This window comes from Priapulus caudatus, unplaced genomic scaffold, assembly GCF_000485595.1.
Source record: "Priapulus caudatus unplaced genomic scaffold, Priapulus_caudatus-5.0.1 Scaffold1364, whole genome shotgun sequence".
In the NCBI taxonomy this organism is placed as follows: Eukaryota; Metazoa; Priapulida; class Priapulimorpha; order Priapulimorphida; family Priapulidae; genus Priapulus; species Priapulus caudatus.
The window spans coordinates 21,776-40,742 of NW_014578425.1; the positions used below are offsets into that span (position 1 = coordinate 21,776).

General features: G+C 45.7%; 2 protein-coding genes and 2 long non-coding RNA genes across 6 annotated transcripts in view; 3 read left to right on the plus strand and 1 right to left on the minus strand.

Annotated features, from left to right (window-relative positions):
• Nucleotides 1-2,465, plus strand: part of LOC106816387 — a 19,831-nt gene extending 17,366 nt beyond the window's left edge. Inside the window, exons 3-4 of one of the 2 annotated variants that reach the window (XR_001394887.1) lie at nt 2,024-2,125; nt 2,229-2,465. This is a non-coding gene — a long non-coding RNA (uncharacterized LOC106816387). The remainder of the gene's footprint in view (nt 1-2,023; nt 2,126-2,228) is intronic. The other variant, XR_001394886.1, reaches the window with a different exon arrangement.
• Nucleotides 1-13,719, minus strand: part of LOC106816385 (POC1 centriolar protein homolog A-like) — a 30,953-nt gene extending 17,234 nt beyond the window's left edge. Inside the window, exons 1-12 of one of the 2 annotated variants that reach the window (XM_014820988.1) lie at nt 13,621-13,719; nt 11,366-11,450; nt 10,869-10,948; nt 9,969-10,060; nt 9,209-9,317; nt 8,546-8,616; nt 7,560-7,667; nt 6,920-7,035; nt 6,453-6,586; nt 5,377-5,445; nt 4,212-4,379; nt 3,852-3,968 (exon numbers count right to left, since the gene is read on the minus strand). In XM_014820988.1, coding sequence (XP_014676474.1) covers nt 3,852-3,968; nt 4,212-4,379; nt 5,377-5,445; nt 6,453-6,586; nt 6,920-7,035; nt 7,560-7,667; nt 8,546-8,616; nt 9,209-9,317; nt 9,969-10,060; nt 10,869-10,948; nt 11,366-11,378 — 1,077 coding nt within the window. In that variant the 5' untranslated portion in view covers nt 11,379-11,450; nt 13,621-13,719. Of the gene's footprint in view, nt 1-3,851; nt 3,969-4,211; nt 4,380-5,376; nt 5,446-6,452; nt 6,587-6,919; nt 7,036-7,559; nt 7,668-8,545; nt 8,617-9,208; nt 9,318-9,968; nt 10,061-10,868; nt 10,949-11,365; nt 11,451-13,370; nt 13,496-13,620 lie in introns of those variants that run through there. The other variant, XM_014820987.1, reaches the window with a different exon arrangement.
• On the plus strand, nt 2,491-3,183 carry LOC106816388. Its single transcript, XR_001394888.1, has 4 exons — nt 2,491-2,539; nt 2,599-2,680; nt 2,734-3,033; nt 3,087-3,183. It is a non-coding gene; the product is annotated as an uncharacterized LOC106816388 (long non-coding RNA).
• LOC106816384 (nicotinamide riboside kinase 1-like) lies at nt 13,536-18,257 on the plus strand. Its single transcript, XM_014820986.1, has 3 exons — nt 13,536-13,640; nt 16,298-16,711; nt 16,946-18,257. The coding sequence occupies exons 2-3, from the start codon at nt 16,331-16,333 to the stop codon at nt 17,336-17,338; spliced, it is 774 nt and encodes a 257-aa protein (XP_014676472.1). The 5' UTR covers nt 13,536-13,640; nt 16,298-16,330; the 3' UTR covers nt 17,339-18,257.
• The last annotated feature ends 710 nt before the right edge of the window (nt 18,258-18,967 follow it).

Consider the following 18,967-nt stretch of genomic DNA (forward strand, 5'->3'; position numbering starts at 1 on the left):
GGACTGCTTACATACCAGGGGTCTCCCCAGGTATGAAATTCAAACAGCGGGGAGGGAGGGGGAACTTAGGGGGGTCCGGGGGTGCTGTGTTTTTTACCGTACACTAATTTGATGGTTAAAATCGTCACCACACCATACACTTGTATGTGTGGGGTCTTGTTATATATAAGATAGCCCGATGTCGCGTGTATCAGTATTGTTGGGGTGTGGGACAGCGTTGGTGTTTGTACTGTGTGTTTGGTCTGCGTGATGCGTGGACGGTAAAAATAACATCATGCCGGTGTCCTTGTCGAATGGGAATTCTTTGACGTCATTCCCGCTGGCAAACTTTTATTGTGCGTGGAATTTAATTCGGGGCGGAGGTTATTTTTAAACGGGGCGCAACGATTGAAAACAGGGTTGTGAGTTTTCCCAACGGGCGGCGCGCCGCCCCTGTTATTGCGCAACGTTAGGGATGTAAACCCTGATACTTCTATTGCATTGATGCTTCCTACACTTATACACCAGAGGCTTTTAACAGCATGAGATACACGTGAACACTGTGTAATATACGATTACACTTGCTAATTTATTTTGCAGACAAATCTAAACTTCTTAACTAGTGAACACGATGCGCGTAAATAGCACATTTAAACTATCTATAAAATACATTTGATACCAATGCAATTCCTGCCCGCCACAACTCCCTGCAAAGCTGTACAGTGTCTATAATAGCCTTCATCATATATGTATATAGACGAGTTGGAAGTTGTGGTGTGCGAAAAATACAATTGCACCATACGTCACGTTGATGTTGGAATGACTGCTCGGAGACAGAATACACACACGACATAAATGAGCTAAATACACTTTCGACAAACAAGGCGAAAGATTTGCGAATAATTCCCTAACAAATTTGGCTATACGAGAAAGTCGCAAAACGTTTTGAGCGCACATCACCTTAACCTAGTCGCAAGATGTCAATTCGTATAAGTGCCCTCTCACACAATAGAACGCACAGCGCAGCTAGTGCGGACATCGCATGCTGCACGTAGAAGCATTACGCAGGTCGCCTTCCGAGACTAGGAACTTGGCGCTTGCAAGGGTTTTCCCGACAACGTAGCAGTTCCACTGAGCTTCCTGACGTTACGATTTCTAGTATCTACACACGCACTGTACAGTCTGTCTCTAGCGGGACATTCTAAATTCGTAAGAGTATTTCTCGCTTGAGCGCAACACAGAAGGCACTTGACGGAACTAGACGGACTAAAATGTGTGTAAATATACATATAAGAAACTACATGTCACCCAATGCATTGCATTGCGCGTATACATTCCAACGCGTACCGAAAAACAGTTGGCTGATCGAGTAAGTAATGTACAGTAATACCAACCACTTGTATACGTGCGCAAGCTATTACAACACAGATTTGCAAATTATATACATTTATATCTGATTATATACATCCAGAAATGTGATCGCACGCGATACTGTTGTCGGGGTGAAGAAATGAAAGGATAGAGGGGCAGTGTGGAGATAGGAGGGTGAGAGAAGTGAGGGGTATATATAGGGAGACACAGCTGGAGAGAGGAGAGTTTGAGAGAAGTGAGGGGATAATATATTAGGAGACACCACAGTGGGCAGAGGAGGGTGTGTAGAGAAGTTGAGGTGGTATATATAGGAGACAACTACAGTGGCAGAGAAGGAGGGTGAGAGAAGTGAGGGTATGTATAGGAGACACACATGTGGCAGAGAGGAGGCGAGAGAATGGAGCTGGTATATATAGGGAGATACGCAGTGGAGAGAGGAGGGTGAGAGAAGGGAGGGGTATATTATAGGAAGGACACACAGTGGATAGAGGATGGCCGTGAGAGAAGTGCAGGGGTATATATAGGCAGACACACAGTGGGAGATGGAGGGTTGTTGAGAAGTTGAGGGGTATGGTATATATAGGAGACACGCGTGGGATGAGTAGGGGAGGGTGTAAGAGAAGTAGGGGTATATTATCAAGGAGTACCGCAGTGGAGATGAGTGAGTGTTGAGAGAAGTGAGGGGTATATATAGGCAGACACACATGTGGAGAGAGAGGGTAGATGAGAAGTGAGGGGTATATAATTAGGCAGACACGCAGTGGAGAGAGGGAGGGTGAGAGAAGTGTAGGGTATTATAGGCAGATACGCCAGCTGGGAGAGAGGAGGTGAGAGAAGTGAGGGGGTATATATAGCGGACACACATGTGGAGAGAGGAGGAGTGAGAGAAGTGAGGGGTATATTATTAGGAGACACACAGTGGAGAGAGTGAGGGTGCATTGAGAAGTGAGGGGTATTATATTAGGGAGACACCGCAGTGGAGAAGAGGAGGGCGATGAGAAGTGGAGGGGTGATATATAGGAGACACGCAGTGGAGAAGCGTAGGGTGAGAGTAAGTGAGGGGTATATATATGGAGACACCAGTGAGAGAGGGACGGGCGAGGAGAAGTGAGGGTATTATATTAGGAGACACCACAGTGTGAGAGAGGAGGGTGAGAGAAGTGAGGGGTATTATATAGGAGACACACAAGTGTGAGAGAGGAGGGTGAGGAGAAGTGAGGTCGTATAATATTTAAGGGAGACATACAGTGGAGAGAGGAGGGTGAGAGAAGTGAGGTTATATATAGGAGACACGCAGTGGATGAGTAGGAGGGCGAGAGAAGGGAAAGGGGTTATATTATAGGAGACACACAGTTGGTAGAGGGAAGGGGCGTGAAACGTGAGGGTATATATAGGAGACATTCAGCTGGAGAGAGGAGGGGGTGAGAGAATGTGAGGGTTATATTAGGCATACATACAGTGGATTGAGAGGATGGTGAGAGAAGTGAGGGGTATATATACGGACACACAGTGGAGAGAGAGGCGTGAGAGAATGTGAGGGTATATATAGGAGACATACAGTGGAGGATGAGACGGGGCGTGAGAAGTGAGGGGATATATATAGGAGACACGCCAAGTGGCAGAGAGGGGGTGAGGAGAAGTGAGGGTAATATATAGGGACAACAGTGGATAGAGGAGGGTGAGGTAGAGTGAGGTATATTATAGGAGCAACACACAGTGGAGAGAGAGCGCGTGAGAGAAGTGCAGGGTATATATAGGAGACACACATGTGGAAGAGAGGAGGGTTGAGAGAAGTGAGGGCGGATATATAGGCAGACACACAGTGGGAGAGGAGGGTGATCTCTTCCACGGGTGGAGCTAGGTACTCCCCCCAGCGATTTCAGAAGGTATGTCGTTTACGGACGGATGGGGGAGGGCCCGGGAGAGCGTTGTACCGATTTCAAGTGAGTCGTACAGGGCCCCAATACCCAGGTAAATGCAACCAGACAGTTAGGCGACGCACGAGTACATCTAGCTGTGAAAACACACCGTGACTGTGTTCTGAATAAATCATAATCGAAAGCAAACAGCTGGAAATTAAAGCGCGTCGGACGATTCACGGGACGTCTATCGGAAATCAGCTTTGAAGGCACGTCGGACCCGACATTCGTTACCAGGCCCAGGGTAGACCCCCCCCATGAGCAAGTCCCTTGACACCGTACGCTCACAGACAGAGATTTTCACCACGAGAGATATCGCGGACGGAGATTTTCGCCGCGAGATATCACGGACGGAGATTTTTGCCGCGAGATATCGCGGACGGAGATTTTTGCCGCGAGATATCGCGGACGGAGATTTTCGCCGCGAGATATCGCGGAGGGAGATTTTCGCCGCGAGATATCGCGGACGGAGATTTTCGCCGCGAGATATCGCGGACGGAGATTTTCGCCGCGAGATATTGCGGACGGAGACTTTCGCCGCGAGATATCACGGACGGAGATTTTCGCCGCGCGTCTTCGCACCTGCGTCAGGATGTCTAGTTGTCGCACGACCTGTGAGAGCGTGTTCTCGAGCTGCGGCGACATGTTCTGCTGGCTCCCCCCGTCGTCGTCGTCCGCGTGATCCTGCGTCGTGTCCCGCTGCAAGCGAGCGAGCGGCGCGATTAACGAAAGTAGTCTTATTAATTAGTCTTTCTAATTTGGTCTTAATTACAGTCTTAATTATCACATTATACTTAACGTTGATCTTTTCTCGTAGACCGTTATCAGAAACAAAATTTGTCTTAACATTGATCCTTTCTCGTAGACCATTGTCAGAAACGAAACTGGACTTAACATTAACTATACTGCTGTGGCGTAGGGGCGCCTTGGGCACACACGTACCTGCGTAGCTGCGTCGGTGGTTGCCATGGTGACGGGCGGCGGCGGCGGCGACGCGGCTTGGTCGCAGGGTAGCGACGCGGGACGGACGTGTGAACGCGATTTGCGACGGTGAGAGCTCAGAACCTCCGAGTAATCCACCGAGTCGAAGTTTGTCTTCCACACCATCACCTGAACGCAGACCGATTTAACACACTCGCGTCTTTCTCCATGTAAATATTGACTCGATCGTCTAATCGAACCAATTAATCGTCTAAACGAACGATTATGCAACAGCACTACTCTTTAAACACCCGATACCGGTTAGAGAAACTGAACAGATTTATTTAGTAGCCGAGGTAATGACAGAGTCACTGATTAATAATGTAACTGATCGTGCTGATGCAACAGTACCGCTATTTAAATACAGATGCTGGTTAGAACGATTCGGCAATCGAGTAGCAAAGCTAACTGTGGAGTCTCTGGTTACGGTGCAATCCGCCGCGTCGTAGACGCACGTCGACGAAATTCGACGACGCGGAACCGCTAAATTACGACGAAAAAGTCGATCGCGACACGGGCGAGGAATTCGCCCGTCGCCGGACACCTCCGAAAATTTTAAACAACAAAATTGCAACAAAGATAGATTAAGAAGAACGGAAAAAATTCACACGGCTAACAACAACATTAGTAACCTGGGAGGCACTCGGAGGGAGAGTACCATACATGCGCACTAACACAGCTGTGCGTGTTTCCTCAGGCCACAATTAAAAAAATCTTAGTTTGCCCTCACCCGACCCACGCTGAAAAGTTTGGGTAGGTAAGGTAGGCTTTTTTTCTTTCTTTTTGAGGGAGGTCTTTTTACAAATTCAGCATAGTGTTTACATGCTCGGGCGTGCTTGTGTGGAGATACCTTTTATGTTGAATGTTTGTTTTGCTTGGTACATATAATGTATTGCCTACAGATTTATATAATGTACATTGATACAATTTGTAAACAAAAAAACAGAATGGGAAGGATCAATAACATTTTTTGAGTCGGCCCCTATTTGGCGGGTCGGTCGAGTGAGGGCAAACAAGCAATATTTTTATTATGGCCACACTCACAGTCATGGTATTTGTGCACAGTATGAGATTATGCAGGGTTAGCCTTACAGCTCGGATGTCTAGAAAATTTCCGCAAACACACCTGATCGTTTGAGCCGCCGGACGCAAAGTAGTTTCCTTGTCGTGAGAACGCCGTACACGTGACGGGACCCTGCAACCATGAACACGCACGCAGATTAATACTCCCGGATCTTCACCGACAGTGTGTTGGCCAGAGACCCGTCTACTCGTCTTTTAGAGGCCTATTCTTGGATGAGACGGATGAAATTTGATAGAGACGGCATGAGGGCGGCCCAATTATATATAATATTATACACCTTGTATAACTGATAACAGTGTTTATAAGAATATAAAATCATATCAGATTCCTGTCTTTTTGGCATTTCAGACTAAATTTCCTCTATTTTAAGGCAAGGCTCTCCCCCCTACGGTGCTTCGCGCCTGCAGCATCCTCGCTTCGCTCAGATGGTGAGACTCCCCCGATTTTTTTTCATCACCGAGAATAAAGCTGCCACATACGCATCCCTAAGGTAATCGATCTCCTTCCGTGTCATCTACGCGAAAATGAAAATCGTGCAAATTCTATCACTTCCCACAAGCTTCCAAGTCCAGATTGGTTTGGTAGTGTGAACTACACGGAGAAAATGTTAAATAATGTCTATAGGGCACATCTAAAGCGGTCAGCACACTTCACCATTTTCGTTGCTCGTACAGGCAATTTTTCCTGGTCGCCACAAAAATGGCCAAGTGTGCTGGGGCCGGCAACGACCACTCACCACGGAAATTTAGTGGTGACCACACCACGAGTTGCCGAGAATCAAACCGGTTTGATTTCTCACCACGAAAATTGCTCGTGGTGGCAACTTGTGGTGAAGTGTGCTGTGACGCGGCAACGGCCACAAAAATTGGCGACCACGAAAATTGCCTATACGAGCAACGAAAATGGTGAAGTGTGCTGCTAGCTTAACTTGCCTAAAGTGCCTATAAAAATCTACAGGACACAATTAGTTTACTTATAGGGCCTATATTAAGTCTACAGCATACATTTATATTATGTGTATATTATTTACAGGATGCATTCAGCTTACCGCATCACATCTATGTTAACTCTACAGCACACATTTCGGCTGTGAATTAGCACGGAATCGAGACACGCACCTGGTGACCGTGTAGTGTGTAGAACAGACGACCTTCAAGAAGGTCAAGCACCTTGAGCGTCGAGTCGTTGGACGATGTAATCATGTAGTTACCGGACGGATGGAAGGATAGACTCGTTACGCCACCACTGTGCGCTACAATATACAATAATGTAGCAACTGTAGGCTAAAATACACAATAACACAGTTACTGCATGCTACAACATACAAAATAATGTACTGTATACGCTGTATATTTCGCAGTGGTTTAATTTTTGCGAATTTCGCGAACGCGTCCCCGACCGCGAAAATAACAACACGCGAATAATTCATACCGAATAATTCATAATTCACCGACCGCGAAATTAACCACTCGCGAAATTGTCCGTCGAGTCTGAATTCGCAAAAACATCTGTACGCGAAAAATATGGCGTATACAGTACTGGGGTTGGTCCAACGCGAGACGAAAATGTAAGCCGTTGTTCGAACCTTGGTACTTCTGCAAAAGTTTGTTCATGCGCACGTCCCACACCCTGACGCAGCAGTCTGACGTCGCCGCGGCAACGCACGTCCCGCTCGGATGGAATGCCACCTGGTTGACGATGCTGCAAACGTAAAACAATGGCTCGTGCCGATAACGCGCTAACGACGTGACGTTAACGAGTCATATTACTCGAAAAAATATCCCGCGAAAAAAGCAACCCGTCAGTCTGCTAGTAGGACAGGAAAAACATGAGTAACGTTCCGATGAATAATCAATACAATAAATATTTACACCGGCATTTCCATTAAATATTCAGTGCAGCGACCAGGGACCTCTCAAACATGCAGCTGTACGTGCACACCACCAGCGCACGCTAATTAACTTCTAACGGCAAGTGCTAACGAGTATTATTAATTGATTTTTAGGGTGGTACACATGTAATTACTATAGGGGTATGCTAATTAAGAACAGGTTTGCATGCAAAGATCCCGGTTAATTAGCATTGCTGCGTGTACGCCACACGTCAGTAATTAACATTCTGGAATGCGCGCGATCGAGAAAAGCTCGCCCGAGTCGCTGTCTAGATGCAGGGGAACATAGATGACACAGTGGTGACACCTGGAGGAGGAGGCGGCGGATACTTACCCGCCCAGGTCGCTGAACGAATGCACACACAGCTTGCTCGTCTGGTCCCATATTTTCACCGACTTGTCGTCGCTGCCTGACACGATCATACGGCTGTCCGGCGAGAACCTGTGGTGATAATCAATAATAATAAATTAATAATCAATAATAATAAATTAATAATCAATAATAATAAATAATAATAAATATTAGTGCATCACGTGATAAATCGTTGAAATTCCATTGGATAACGCAGCAGGCACTATGAAGCAATAGTGCCCGCCTGAGCGGTCACTATTGCTTGCGCGACAGATTGTTATTATAACGCATTGTGTTCACGTCACGAATCTCCTGCGTCTGGGCGCCACGCAAGAGTTTCGAATTAATGGCGATTGTATTTGTGTCGAGCGTTTTGTTACATCGAATGCACCGGCAAATTAGGGAGTATAAAGAAGGTATATAAGCATGAAAAGTAGATTGCATAGTCATGTGATGCACTAAAAACATTAATGCCTGCTGTTGGGGGCACTATGCTGTCATAGTGTTGCTTTGGCAAGGAATAGTGCCCTCGCTGCCGCTCGGGACCTATACCTTCCCTCAGCAACATTATGAGAGCATAGTGCCCCCAACAACAGGCATTAATATATAAATAATACATTATAATCAACAATAACTCATGAAATGTGTTTCATCAATCACAAAAGCTACCCTCAACCGATTTTACTACCAGCAATGTGCTCAGAGATTTCGAGGATGGAACATTTGGTAGAGAAGTGATCCCTTTGCAATCTTTACCGCGCAATCTCACCAGCCTACAGATTTTCTTTACGAATTTCACATGGCAGGGAACCCCTACCCCGCTTAAAGAACCAGAACGTTCACAGCTTTAACCTAGGTGTGCCGGTGTAAAGATAATTAAAATTTATAGCATCTGAGAGAATACAGAGACGGTTTCCTGCACATTTAGTGAAGTAACACGTCTAAACCTGTCATATTTTGACACCTACTTGGCGGATCGGACCCAGTTCTGGTGACCGCTGAGAGAATACAGAAACTTCTGTCGATGAAGGATCCACACCTGAAGTGTCGTTCGTCGTTCACGCGTGAAAACAACGATGTAACCAACTATAAGCCATGAATATGAACACAGAACTGGGAGTGTGTGTGTGTGTGTGTGTGTGTGTGTGTGTGTGTGTGTGTGTGCGCATTTATGTCTGGTGTTTGCATGCGTGTGTGTGTTGTGTGTGTGTGTGTGTGTGTGTGTGTGTGCGCATTTATGTCTGGTGTTTGCATGCATGTGTGTGTGTGTGTGTGTGTGTGTGTGTGTGCGTGTGTGCTCGTGTGTGCGTGCGTGTGTGCACGTGCATGTGTGTGTGCGCATTTATCTCTGGTGTTTGCATGTGTGTGTGTGTGCCTGCAAAGCACATACTAGGTGGATGGATGCATGCAACTCACGCTACATATTACATGCAGGTGAGCCTGACATGTGATATAGCACTAAGCCTCATTGTGACGAAATAGACGATTAGATCGAATAATGACATAGGTGACACAGTACAGTAGTACAGAGGTATTTGTACTGTACATGTTAGAACTTCTAAATGCCTTTGTTACGTATCCACATACACGCTTATATCCCAAGAAACTTCTATTGAGTGTTAAAGACTGACCTTTATACATTTGTCGTCGGATGCTGTTGCTATGTTCTGTCCATCGCTGCTAAAATCAACACTCCTCACGGTTGCAGTGTGAGCCTTAAAGGACGTCGATTCCCCCTTCCTACATAAACACCGGGACGCGATCAGCCAATGTAAACACTGGGGCGGCATTAGGCACATAATGCTGGTAATCCTCAAATATTTTTGCTTCAAAATTACTCCTGCTACAGCATTCTAAGTACCCCCCCCACCCAAGTAGAAAACATCACAACAATAATTACAAAAACACAATAATTATATATGATATGATATATATAAATATGATACAATATAATACGATACGATATATGGTGTGACACTAACTTGCCAATATGGCCTTACCGATATGGTACACATTACATTTTCGTACAACACTAATAATTTCGTATAACTAAACTAACTGTCGCTGCCAGGGTCTATGTCCCCCAGGGTACTGCCGGAACGTACCCTGGGTATGGTCCGGTATACCGGAACGTACCCTGGTACTATCTAATATGCCGGACCGTACCTCGCCTACTCCACTAACAAGTTTCGGGAGTCGCCTACGCCTACTCCCTAACCCTAACCATATCAGATAGTTACCAGGGTACGTTCCGGCAGTACCCAGGGAGACAAAGACCCTATCAGCCTAACTGTCGCAACAGCTGCACGGAATACAGACAGCATGGTGGTGATTCCACAATCACGCATTCGTTCTGATGTGTACCATGGCCTGGAGCGACCGACTACTCACACACTGGGTATCCACACGCGCACGGTCTTGTCTCGCGACGCAGAGGCAAGGAGCTGTCCGGACGGAGAGTACTGCACACACGTGATGGCGTCCTGCAGAGAACACACGCACGCATTACGGATACAACTGTGAATAACGCGCAAAGCTCCAATGGCCGACTCACGCACATTACTACCAGTGTATGTAACGCATTCACGCACGTATGCACATGCATGCATGCACGTATACACACACAGGCGCACGCATGTACAGGGTTCTGCCCCCGGTGGGCGGCGGTAGGCGGGTGTGCCCGGCACTCGCGGTTGCCGCCCGGCACTATATATCTCCGCCCGGCACTAATTAAAAAAAATTAAAAAAAAGTCTGATATATGGGCTTTTTATTGCTCAGAATGCAGGAAATTGAGTTTCAGACTATCAAAAATCAAAAATTTTCAGGGGGGGCATGCCCCCGGACCCCCCTAGATTAGCCCCGCGCCTACAGCACTTGCAAAGTCGCAACTGGATGCGACCGGCACTAAAAAATCCTGGGCAGAACCCTGCATGTACATACACATACACTCACTTATGCCCGCGCACACACGCGCATTCACACAGGCATTCACCCACAGACCCATGCACGAAACACATTATTTAAATGAGTTGTGCATTGTAATTTCAACGATGGTAAGAGCAACTATGACAGCACTTCCTCTTTAAACATGGCATTTTTTTCACAAATGCGACTAGCCTGCAGTTTTCCTGTAATGATTAAAATACTGTGAGAGTCTGAGTTATAGGCAATACAATGACTATACATCAATAGCTCACTACAGACTTCTTTCTGTAACTTATATAAATAATTTTCTTTACGTAATGTCTCTTTATGTGAATACCTAAACATTTCAGTCACTCAAACATTACCGTGTGGCCAACGAATCTGTATGCTCTCATCTGTGGCTTGAAGTTCCACACCATAACACAGTTGTCCAACGAACCGGACGCTGCAAAAAAACGCGCACGTTACCGGCAAAAACGTTTAGGCAAAGACGAACGAAGCATCTACACACGTTATTTCTTCATGCACAAAATAACACATAGTAACTTCATTGCTTTACTAGCTATCACTTCATTGCTACTAGCTTACAATGAATTACTGATACGTAAAGAAGCATACATGCCAACAAAATAATCATCTTTACCTACCCACTACCTTTGGATGGCTGACTAGACGACCGTATGGGCTTTTCGTCATCCCTTCTCTGTATTGTTTATTATTCGCTTTGTTAAAATTCTTGTACTTACTAATATTGAAAGCGATAAATAAAACTGTTATATCTTATATCTTATATCTGTTATATCCTATATCTGTTATATCTTATATCTGTTATATCTTATAACTGTTATATCTTATATCCTACCCAATTGCTTCATGTTGGGATTGAAATCCACGCTTGTGATGGCATCCTTGTGGCCTTTAAAATGCCTCTCTAGTGTGGGATCCTCCTGTATTAAAGCAATTTATTCAATGGACACATACAATTTCAATAAAGATTTAATTCAAAATTGAATCGATACCAATGGTGAATTACAGCAGTAGCCTACATATTCTGTGAAATTAAAAATGTTTTTGAAATGTCTCGTAATCTAGCAAATAGTAATAATTTAATGGTTTTTCTCATGTGAGAAACAACTAAAGACACATTACGTGGGCGTGCGAAAACATTAGAAGGACGACGAGTGTGGTTGTTTATTATGCCTGTTGTGTATTTTATTTCTTGGCTAGAATGTTACTGTAACATGTCTTTTGCACGTGTCACATGGATTAGTGCGTGGAGCTAGACTGGTAGTTGTTTTAGCCATAGTCTAGCTAGACAGAACGTCGCGCATATTGGGCGGCGGCATTGATGTTACAGGGAGTTGGATAAGCGGGTTCTAGGGTGATTGTGAAATGAGGGGAACGGTTGGAACGGGACAGTACGAGACGTGACGCTGACAGGTTGTTTGTAAACAATATATTTCTTTAGTTGAACACAAAATTATACTTCTTCTTGATTATTTATACGCTCAATTATAACATACAAGCTACGTCCCTACATTTGGTGCTACGTGACAGACGGACGGGTTTTTCAAACAACGCCCCTACCCCCTTACGTCCCTACATTACCAGGTATAGAAACACTGATTTAGCCAATGGAAATGCTACGCTATACGATGTTATACGATATACTATGTAAGTTATAAACTAGAAAGGGCAGTTGTCGCCAACTACATGTATCCCCCATCTTCTCCCCAAGATTTGTAAGTATACCAAGTTTGGTAGCGCTAGATCAATTAGGGGCCGAGCTATAGAGCGAAAGGGAAATATGATCAAGGTCAAGGTAAAGGTCAAATAAAGGTCGTAGTGACCTGGTTTTGTAGCGCTAGGTCAATTAGGGGCCGAGTTATAGAGCGGAAAGGAAATATGATCAAGGTCAAGGTAAAGATCGCAGTGACCCGGTTTTGGTACGCTGTGCACCTTCTCCCCAAGATATGTAAGTATACCAAGTTTGGTAGCGCTAGGTCAATTAGGGGCCGAGTTATAGAGCGGAAGGGAAATATGATCAAGGTCAAGGTAAAGGTCAAATAAAGGTCGTAGTGACCTGGTTTTGTAGCGCTAGGTCAATTAGGGGCCGAGTTATAGAGCGGAAGGGAAATATGATCAAGGTCAAGGTAAAGGTCAAATAAAGGTCGTAGTGACCTGGTTTTGTAGCGCTAGGTCAATTAGGGGCCGAGTTATAGAGCGGAAGAGAAATATGATCAAGGTCAAGGTAAAGGTCGAAGTGACCTAGTTTTGGTACGCTGGCCACCTTCTCCCCAGGTTGTGTAAGTAGACCAAGTTTGGTCACGCTAGGTCAATCAGGGGTCGAGTTATAGAGCGGAAGGAAAAATCTCTGCGGCGGACTGAGCGGCTGTACAGACATGAAACCATAGTATCCCCGCCGACTTCGTCGCGGGGGATACAATAATAATATGAATAGTATGTTATGCGATGCTATGCCTATGCAGCAAGTTTGTCCGCAACGCATCGATGTCTCGGTTGTCTGTCCCTGGTAACGTGATCAGGTACCTGGTACTCGTGGTACTTAGGTAATTAATATATGGTAGTAGTATTACTTGTCATCATAATTTTTCTATGTTATACTGATGGTTATAACAACGACTGCATCAACCAATCACTGCATAGTATACGATAGCTCTAGTACTATAGCCCGCGTACAGTTGGAGTTGCCGCAGGCTAACTGTACGCGGGCTATAGTACTACTACTACTAGATCTATGCACACGAATCATGATCACGATATTGACTGCCACTTTGGTCAGTTAGTTTTTAGTTTACGCACGATTCTGCATTTTAGTAATACGGGAAACTACGTCTAATACCTACCATAGTGCCCATTTTCAAAATCACAGATCTAAATGCGTCTCTATTTGACAATATTTAGGTGTAAAACGTATAAATTGAAAAACCAGAGTTTCAAAATTTTCGCTCAAAACCAAAACGAATGTGTTTATGTCGTGGATCACGTGACCATATTGCCAACGCCATCTAACGGAAACATACAACAAGTTAACAACGACGAAAAGAGATTTTCGTAATCTAGCTTTTTCAAAGAAGTTAGAATAATTAGGCCTACGTTGAGATTTATCGTTTGAGGTAAGTGAGTTTCCTAAATATAGTCGTCACACTCTGGTTCAACCTCTCATATTCTCGGGTTGGTGTTCCAGGCAGCCAGTAACACTGTCACTAACAACAGTCACTGAGTCAGTCAATCACTCACTGAATCAGTTTGGGTTATTCACTGAATCAGTCCCCAGTCAGTAACTCAACTGAGTAAAGGGCCACACGGCTCAAGGGCCACACGGCTCAAGGGCCGATTTTAAAGGGGCTACCCCCACATTTACGAAAATGACATAGGTCTCAATGGGCCCCATGTTCTCTATCCTTGAAGTTGAACCGGCCACACCGGGAGAACTAAACAATAAGGCAGTGGCTACGCCTACGCCTACGGGTACGGTAGCCGTATCTTAATGTCTCGAGGCTACGGGTACGGGTGTCCATTCGCTTTCATACTTAACGAGACAAAGATGGCGGCGGTCGCGCCAGATTTCGAAAGAACGCCTTGGGAAATAAATTCACGATTTGAGAGTTTAGATGAGCTAGAACCCTAACCCTAACCCTAAACCTAACCCTAACCATAACCCTAAACCTAACCCTAACCATAACCCTAAACCTAACCCTAACCCTAATCCTAACCCTAACCCTAACCCTAACGCCAAAAAGGGGCTTCAACGACCGACGGCTACCGTACCCATAGCCACTGCGAAACAATAACTAGCTGCTATCGTCGCGATCATCATTTACTCCAAAAGACGGTAACACAATAGTTAGCCATTCATAAAATTTGCAATTCACAATTATAATCGTGGGTTAATTTTAAATATATAGATACCGTAATTCATTATTTTACACGGCACGTGCGTACACACTAACACAGTCACAGGCACTTGAAGCGTTTCAATAAAATATAATGCTAACTATAAATACGAAATCTATTTACTACCAAATTCTTAATGTTTCTATACTCTCTTTCACCTATTATTGCCGACAGTTTCCTGTCAATTCCGTCCAAATCTTACGTGCAACTATATCCGCTGCCGGCGACATTGCTCTCGCGGCTGCACTGTTGCACGCTTACACTAATAGTAATAGTAATATATATAGCAGGTAGGAAAGCGGGATCGCAAAATTCGCTCGACGCTCGCTGAATTCCATACTTTCACAGCACGAATACATGCATCCAACAGCTGCCATCTTTGTTTCTATGTCAAGAGCAGTTCACTTGTTATAAAAACATACTGTCTCTGTTCGTAACCGAGCTGTGTCACGCGAAATCACACAAAGACTGATGAAATTCTCGCGTTCGCGAACCTTGCCCCGTAATGTAAATGGCTGTCAGAATCAGGAAACCTACCGGCGCTCTTCGTGACCTCATTCTTGCGCCGCGATGCTCCAACGTTTTTGCAACGTTCCAATGGCGAGGCTCGTACGGGAGTTGGAAAGCAGTGCGCCGCCTGCGCGCCGCCTATAGTCCATAGACTGGCACTCGCTCCCACCTCTCGGCTTAGCTTAGTCACTCGATGGGTAATCGAGGTGGGAGCGAGTCCCAGTCTATATAGCCCTGATTCTGCCATTTACATTACGGGCAAGGTTCGCGAACGCGAGAATTTCGTCAGTCTTTGTGTGATTTCGCGTGACACAGCTCGGGTACGAACAGAGAATTAAGTATCTTTTTATAACAAGTAAACACTGTTCTTGACATAGAAACAAAGATGGCAGCTGTTGAATGTGTATTCGTGCTGTGAAAGTGTGAAATCCAGCGAGCGTCAAGCGAATTTTGCGATCCCGCTTTCCTACCTGCTATATATATTAGTGTAAGCGTGTAACAGTGGAGCCGCGAGAGCAATGGCGCCGGCAGCGTATATTGTTCCACGTAGGATTTGACAGGAAACTGTTGGCAATAATAGGTGAAAGAGAGTATAGAAAAATTAAGAATTTGGTAGTAAATAGATTTCGTATTTAGTTAGCATTATATTTTATTGAAACGCTTTAAGTGCCTGTGCGTCCGTACCTTCAAAAACAACACTAGGGGCCTAGTCACTACACAATTTAAAAATTGGACCAATTTTTTAGTGTCGTTTTAGAGTTTTAGAGTGTTGCAGAACAGCTGGCAACAAATTAATCAACATTTGAATGGCAATTTCCAGGCTACAGTACACGGACAAGTAAACGCTTCAAGAAAATTGTAGAATGCCTTCTATTCTGAAAAACAAACTTCACTGTAGCAATTAATGAGATGAGCAGTACAATCCGTCCGTTGCAATAAGAAACGCCCGTCAGCATTTTTCTCAAAAAGCAAGTTTTTTACCCATTTCAAATTAATATTGACCAACAAAATTTCTTGGTAGCATAATTAATGATTAATGTAACTGGTAGTGATTCGACGAGCGACTGTGCTGTATTGTGCACATTAAACAAATGCGTTTTGCACCCCCGCTCAATTCAAGCTGGAGAGGATTCTAAAGGCGCGCTGTAGGGTTTAGCTGAACCCAATAGTCAGAGTTGCTGCCGATGCAATAAAGATATCGCTATCTCAGCGAGGAGACGTGAAAGATTACAGTCCCAGCGTCGTCCGCGCATCTTTTTCCCGCACAAGAATTCGACCTCGCCGCGTCGCACGCTCGGAAAAAACAAGCGAGCGTCCGCGTCGTCGTCGTCGTCGCCCGATCGTGACCTGCAGTTTTTGGTTGCAGGCCCGCACGGACTCGGTGGTTGCCGCGGCGACGATGGGCGGACGCAGACGCGTCGTGGTCGTCGGGCTCGGCGGCGTGACGTGTGGCGGCAAGACGACGGTGGCGCGGCGTCTGCTGGCAGCGTATCCCACGGCAACGCTCGTCTGCGCGGACGACTACTACCGGCCGGAGGACTGGCCCGGATACGAGCGACTGCCGCAGTTCGGCGGATTCCGAAACTACGACGCCGCCAACGCTGTCGACTACGCCGCGCTGACCGATGCGGTTGCCGCGGCGACGGGAGGTGCGCGGCGGCGGGGGGAAGAGGCAGAGAGGAACGGAGACGTGCTGCTCACGAGTGAGGAGAAGAAAGAGCTAGATGACGAGAAGGAGGAGGGGAAGGAGCAGGAAGAAGGGGAAGGGGAGGAGGAGGAGAAGAAGAAGAAAGAGCTAGAGGACGAGGAGGAGGAGAAGGAAGAGCTAGAGGACGAGGCGGAGGAGAAGGAGGAGGGGGAAGAGGAGAAGGAGGAGGAGGAGAAGAAGAAGAAGAAAGAGCTAGAGGACGAGGAGGAGGAGAAGGAAGAGCTAGAGGACGAGGCGGAGGAGAAGGAAGAGCTAGAGGACGAGGCGGAGGAGAAGGAGGAGGGGGAAGAGGAGAAGGAGGAGAAGGAGGAGAAGGAGGAGGGGGAAGAGCAGAAGGAGGAGGAGGAGAAGTTGCCTCCAGCCGCGTGTCTGGTCGTTGTCGAGGGCATCCTCGTCTTCAACAGCGAGCCGCTGAACCGGCTCTTCCACCGCCGCTACTTCTTCACGCTGCCGCACGGCGAGTGCGCGAGACGTAGGGGGCGCCGCCGCGACTACGACCCGCCGTGCCCGCCCGGCTACTTCGACGCCGTCGTCTGGCCGCTCTACGTCAGCCACCAGGAGGAGCTGGTGCGGCGCGGCGTGCCGCTGTGTTACGTCGACGGGCGGCGGCCGACGGACGCCATCGTTGCGGAGATGTGCGGCGACGTCGACGCCATGATGGCTGCGCCGGAGATCGCCGTGAAGGGATGCCGCTGCTGAGACCAGGGGCCGCCAATGTTGACTCCAGGGGCTGCCACTGTTGACTCCAGAGACCGCCACTGCTGACTCCAGGGGCCGCCACTGCTGACTCCAGGGGCCGCCAATGTTGACTCCAGGGGCCGCCACTGCTGACTCCAGGGGGCGCCACTGCTGCCTCCAGGGGCCGCGACTGCTGTGTTGGGATGTTGGCTAGTTTCTGCGTACACATGCTCAATGAAACTACACTGGTGCTTTACGTTTGCTCTTTCATCATCGATTGATCTCTCAGTTTAACGAGTAGCCTGGTGTGTGTAATACGTTTTTATCGTGTTCGTACTAGTAGTTAACGATCGTTTGTCTTAAAACTTGATGTTATATGATAAATAACTGTGGAATCGGAAGGGTATTAATATGCGCAGTTGCTTATTTTGTCGTCTGTTCACAGATGTTACTGTACATTCCAGTTTGAAAGTGAGAAGTGGCGGTTACGAGCCGAGGACGAAAAGTAGACGTTTGTTGATTGCTATAGGTTTTGTACGTTTTATATTCACGTCTGCCCCTGGAATACAACTAGAGGGGCTTGAAGTTTTAAATTTCCATTGTTATTGTTGAAATCTTTTATACTTGATAATATTTTATCTGGAGTCTATCAATAGACTCCTGATATTTTATAGATCCTATTGATTTTATCCTATTGATAGACTCCTGATTTTATGATTAATTTTTATGATTTTGATATTTGAGGTTATGGCTCTTTGAAATTTTTACATTATTGTGCATTAACCGCAAATATAACTACTAATCCAATTTGCATTTAACTGTTATGTGCGAATAACCAACTTGATAGCTCGTATTTTACATGTACTCTTTTTTTATACTAATTTTAAGCACAGATTTTGTTGTGATCTAATAAACGTGCCCTGTATTTTGTAGCTGAATATTTCCTGTTTTCTTGTTTTTTCCTTGCTGATGGATGCATTACACGGTACGCACACACACACGCACCATGTACGTACGTACACGCGTGCACACGCACACACAGACACATACCAGACACATGCAGTGATATGGTGGAGGTCTATTAGATGGCATGATTTCCTTCCCCGTGTGGTACAGGCTGTGTCCTTCTTCTGATCAATTTATTGATACAAATCATACTAACTTGCCGCAAGAAATTATCTGAAATTAATTACAAGCATCGAATGTTACAATTTCCGAGTATTTGCGTGTGAGAAATGCGAAATAACCGAACATACCTGCTTAACAGGAATGTATAACGAACACGACATTAAAAATCTTCTGATTCATCTTCTACGCGATCATGGTACATCTAACGTTGAAGGAAAATTCAGGCTTCGCGCTTCACAGTTATACATGTAGGCGATAAAACCATAAATTATTTTAACTACGTATTGCGAAACAAATACTGCAAACGAGAGGATGAAGCTTGCAGGTGTTATCCCACAGTCTAGTAATACAATCTCGTAAAGATGTGTTCACGCTCGTAATAGCGCACAGTTAGTATAATCCTGCTATATAGCTCGTAATATACGCATAGTAGTTATAATCCTGTTACAAGAATTATATAAATATTTAAGATGAATTCCAAAAGCTTTATATCAACCTTTTAGAAGCATGTATGTATATATA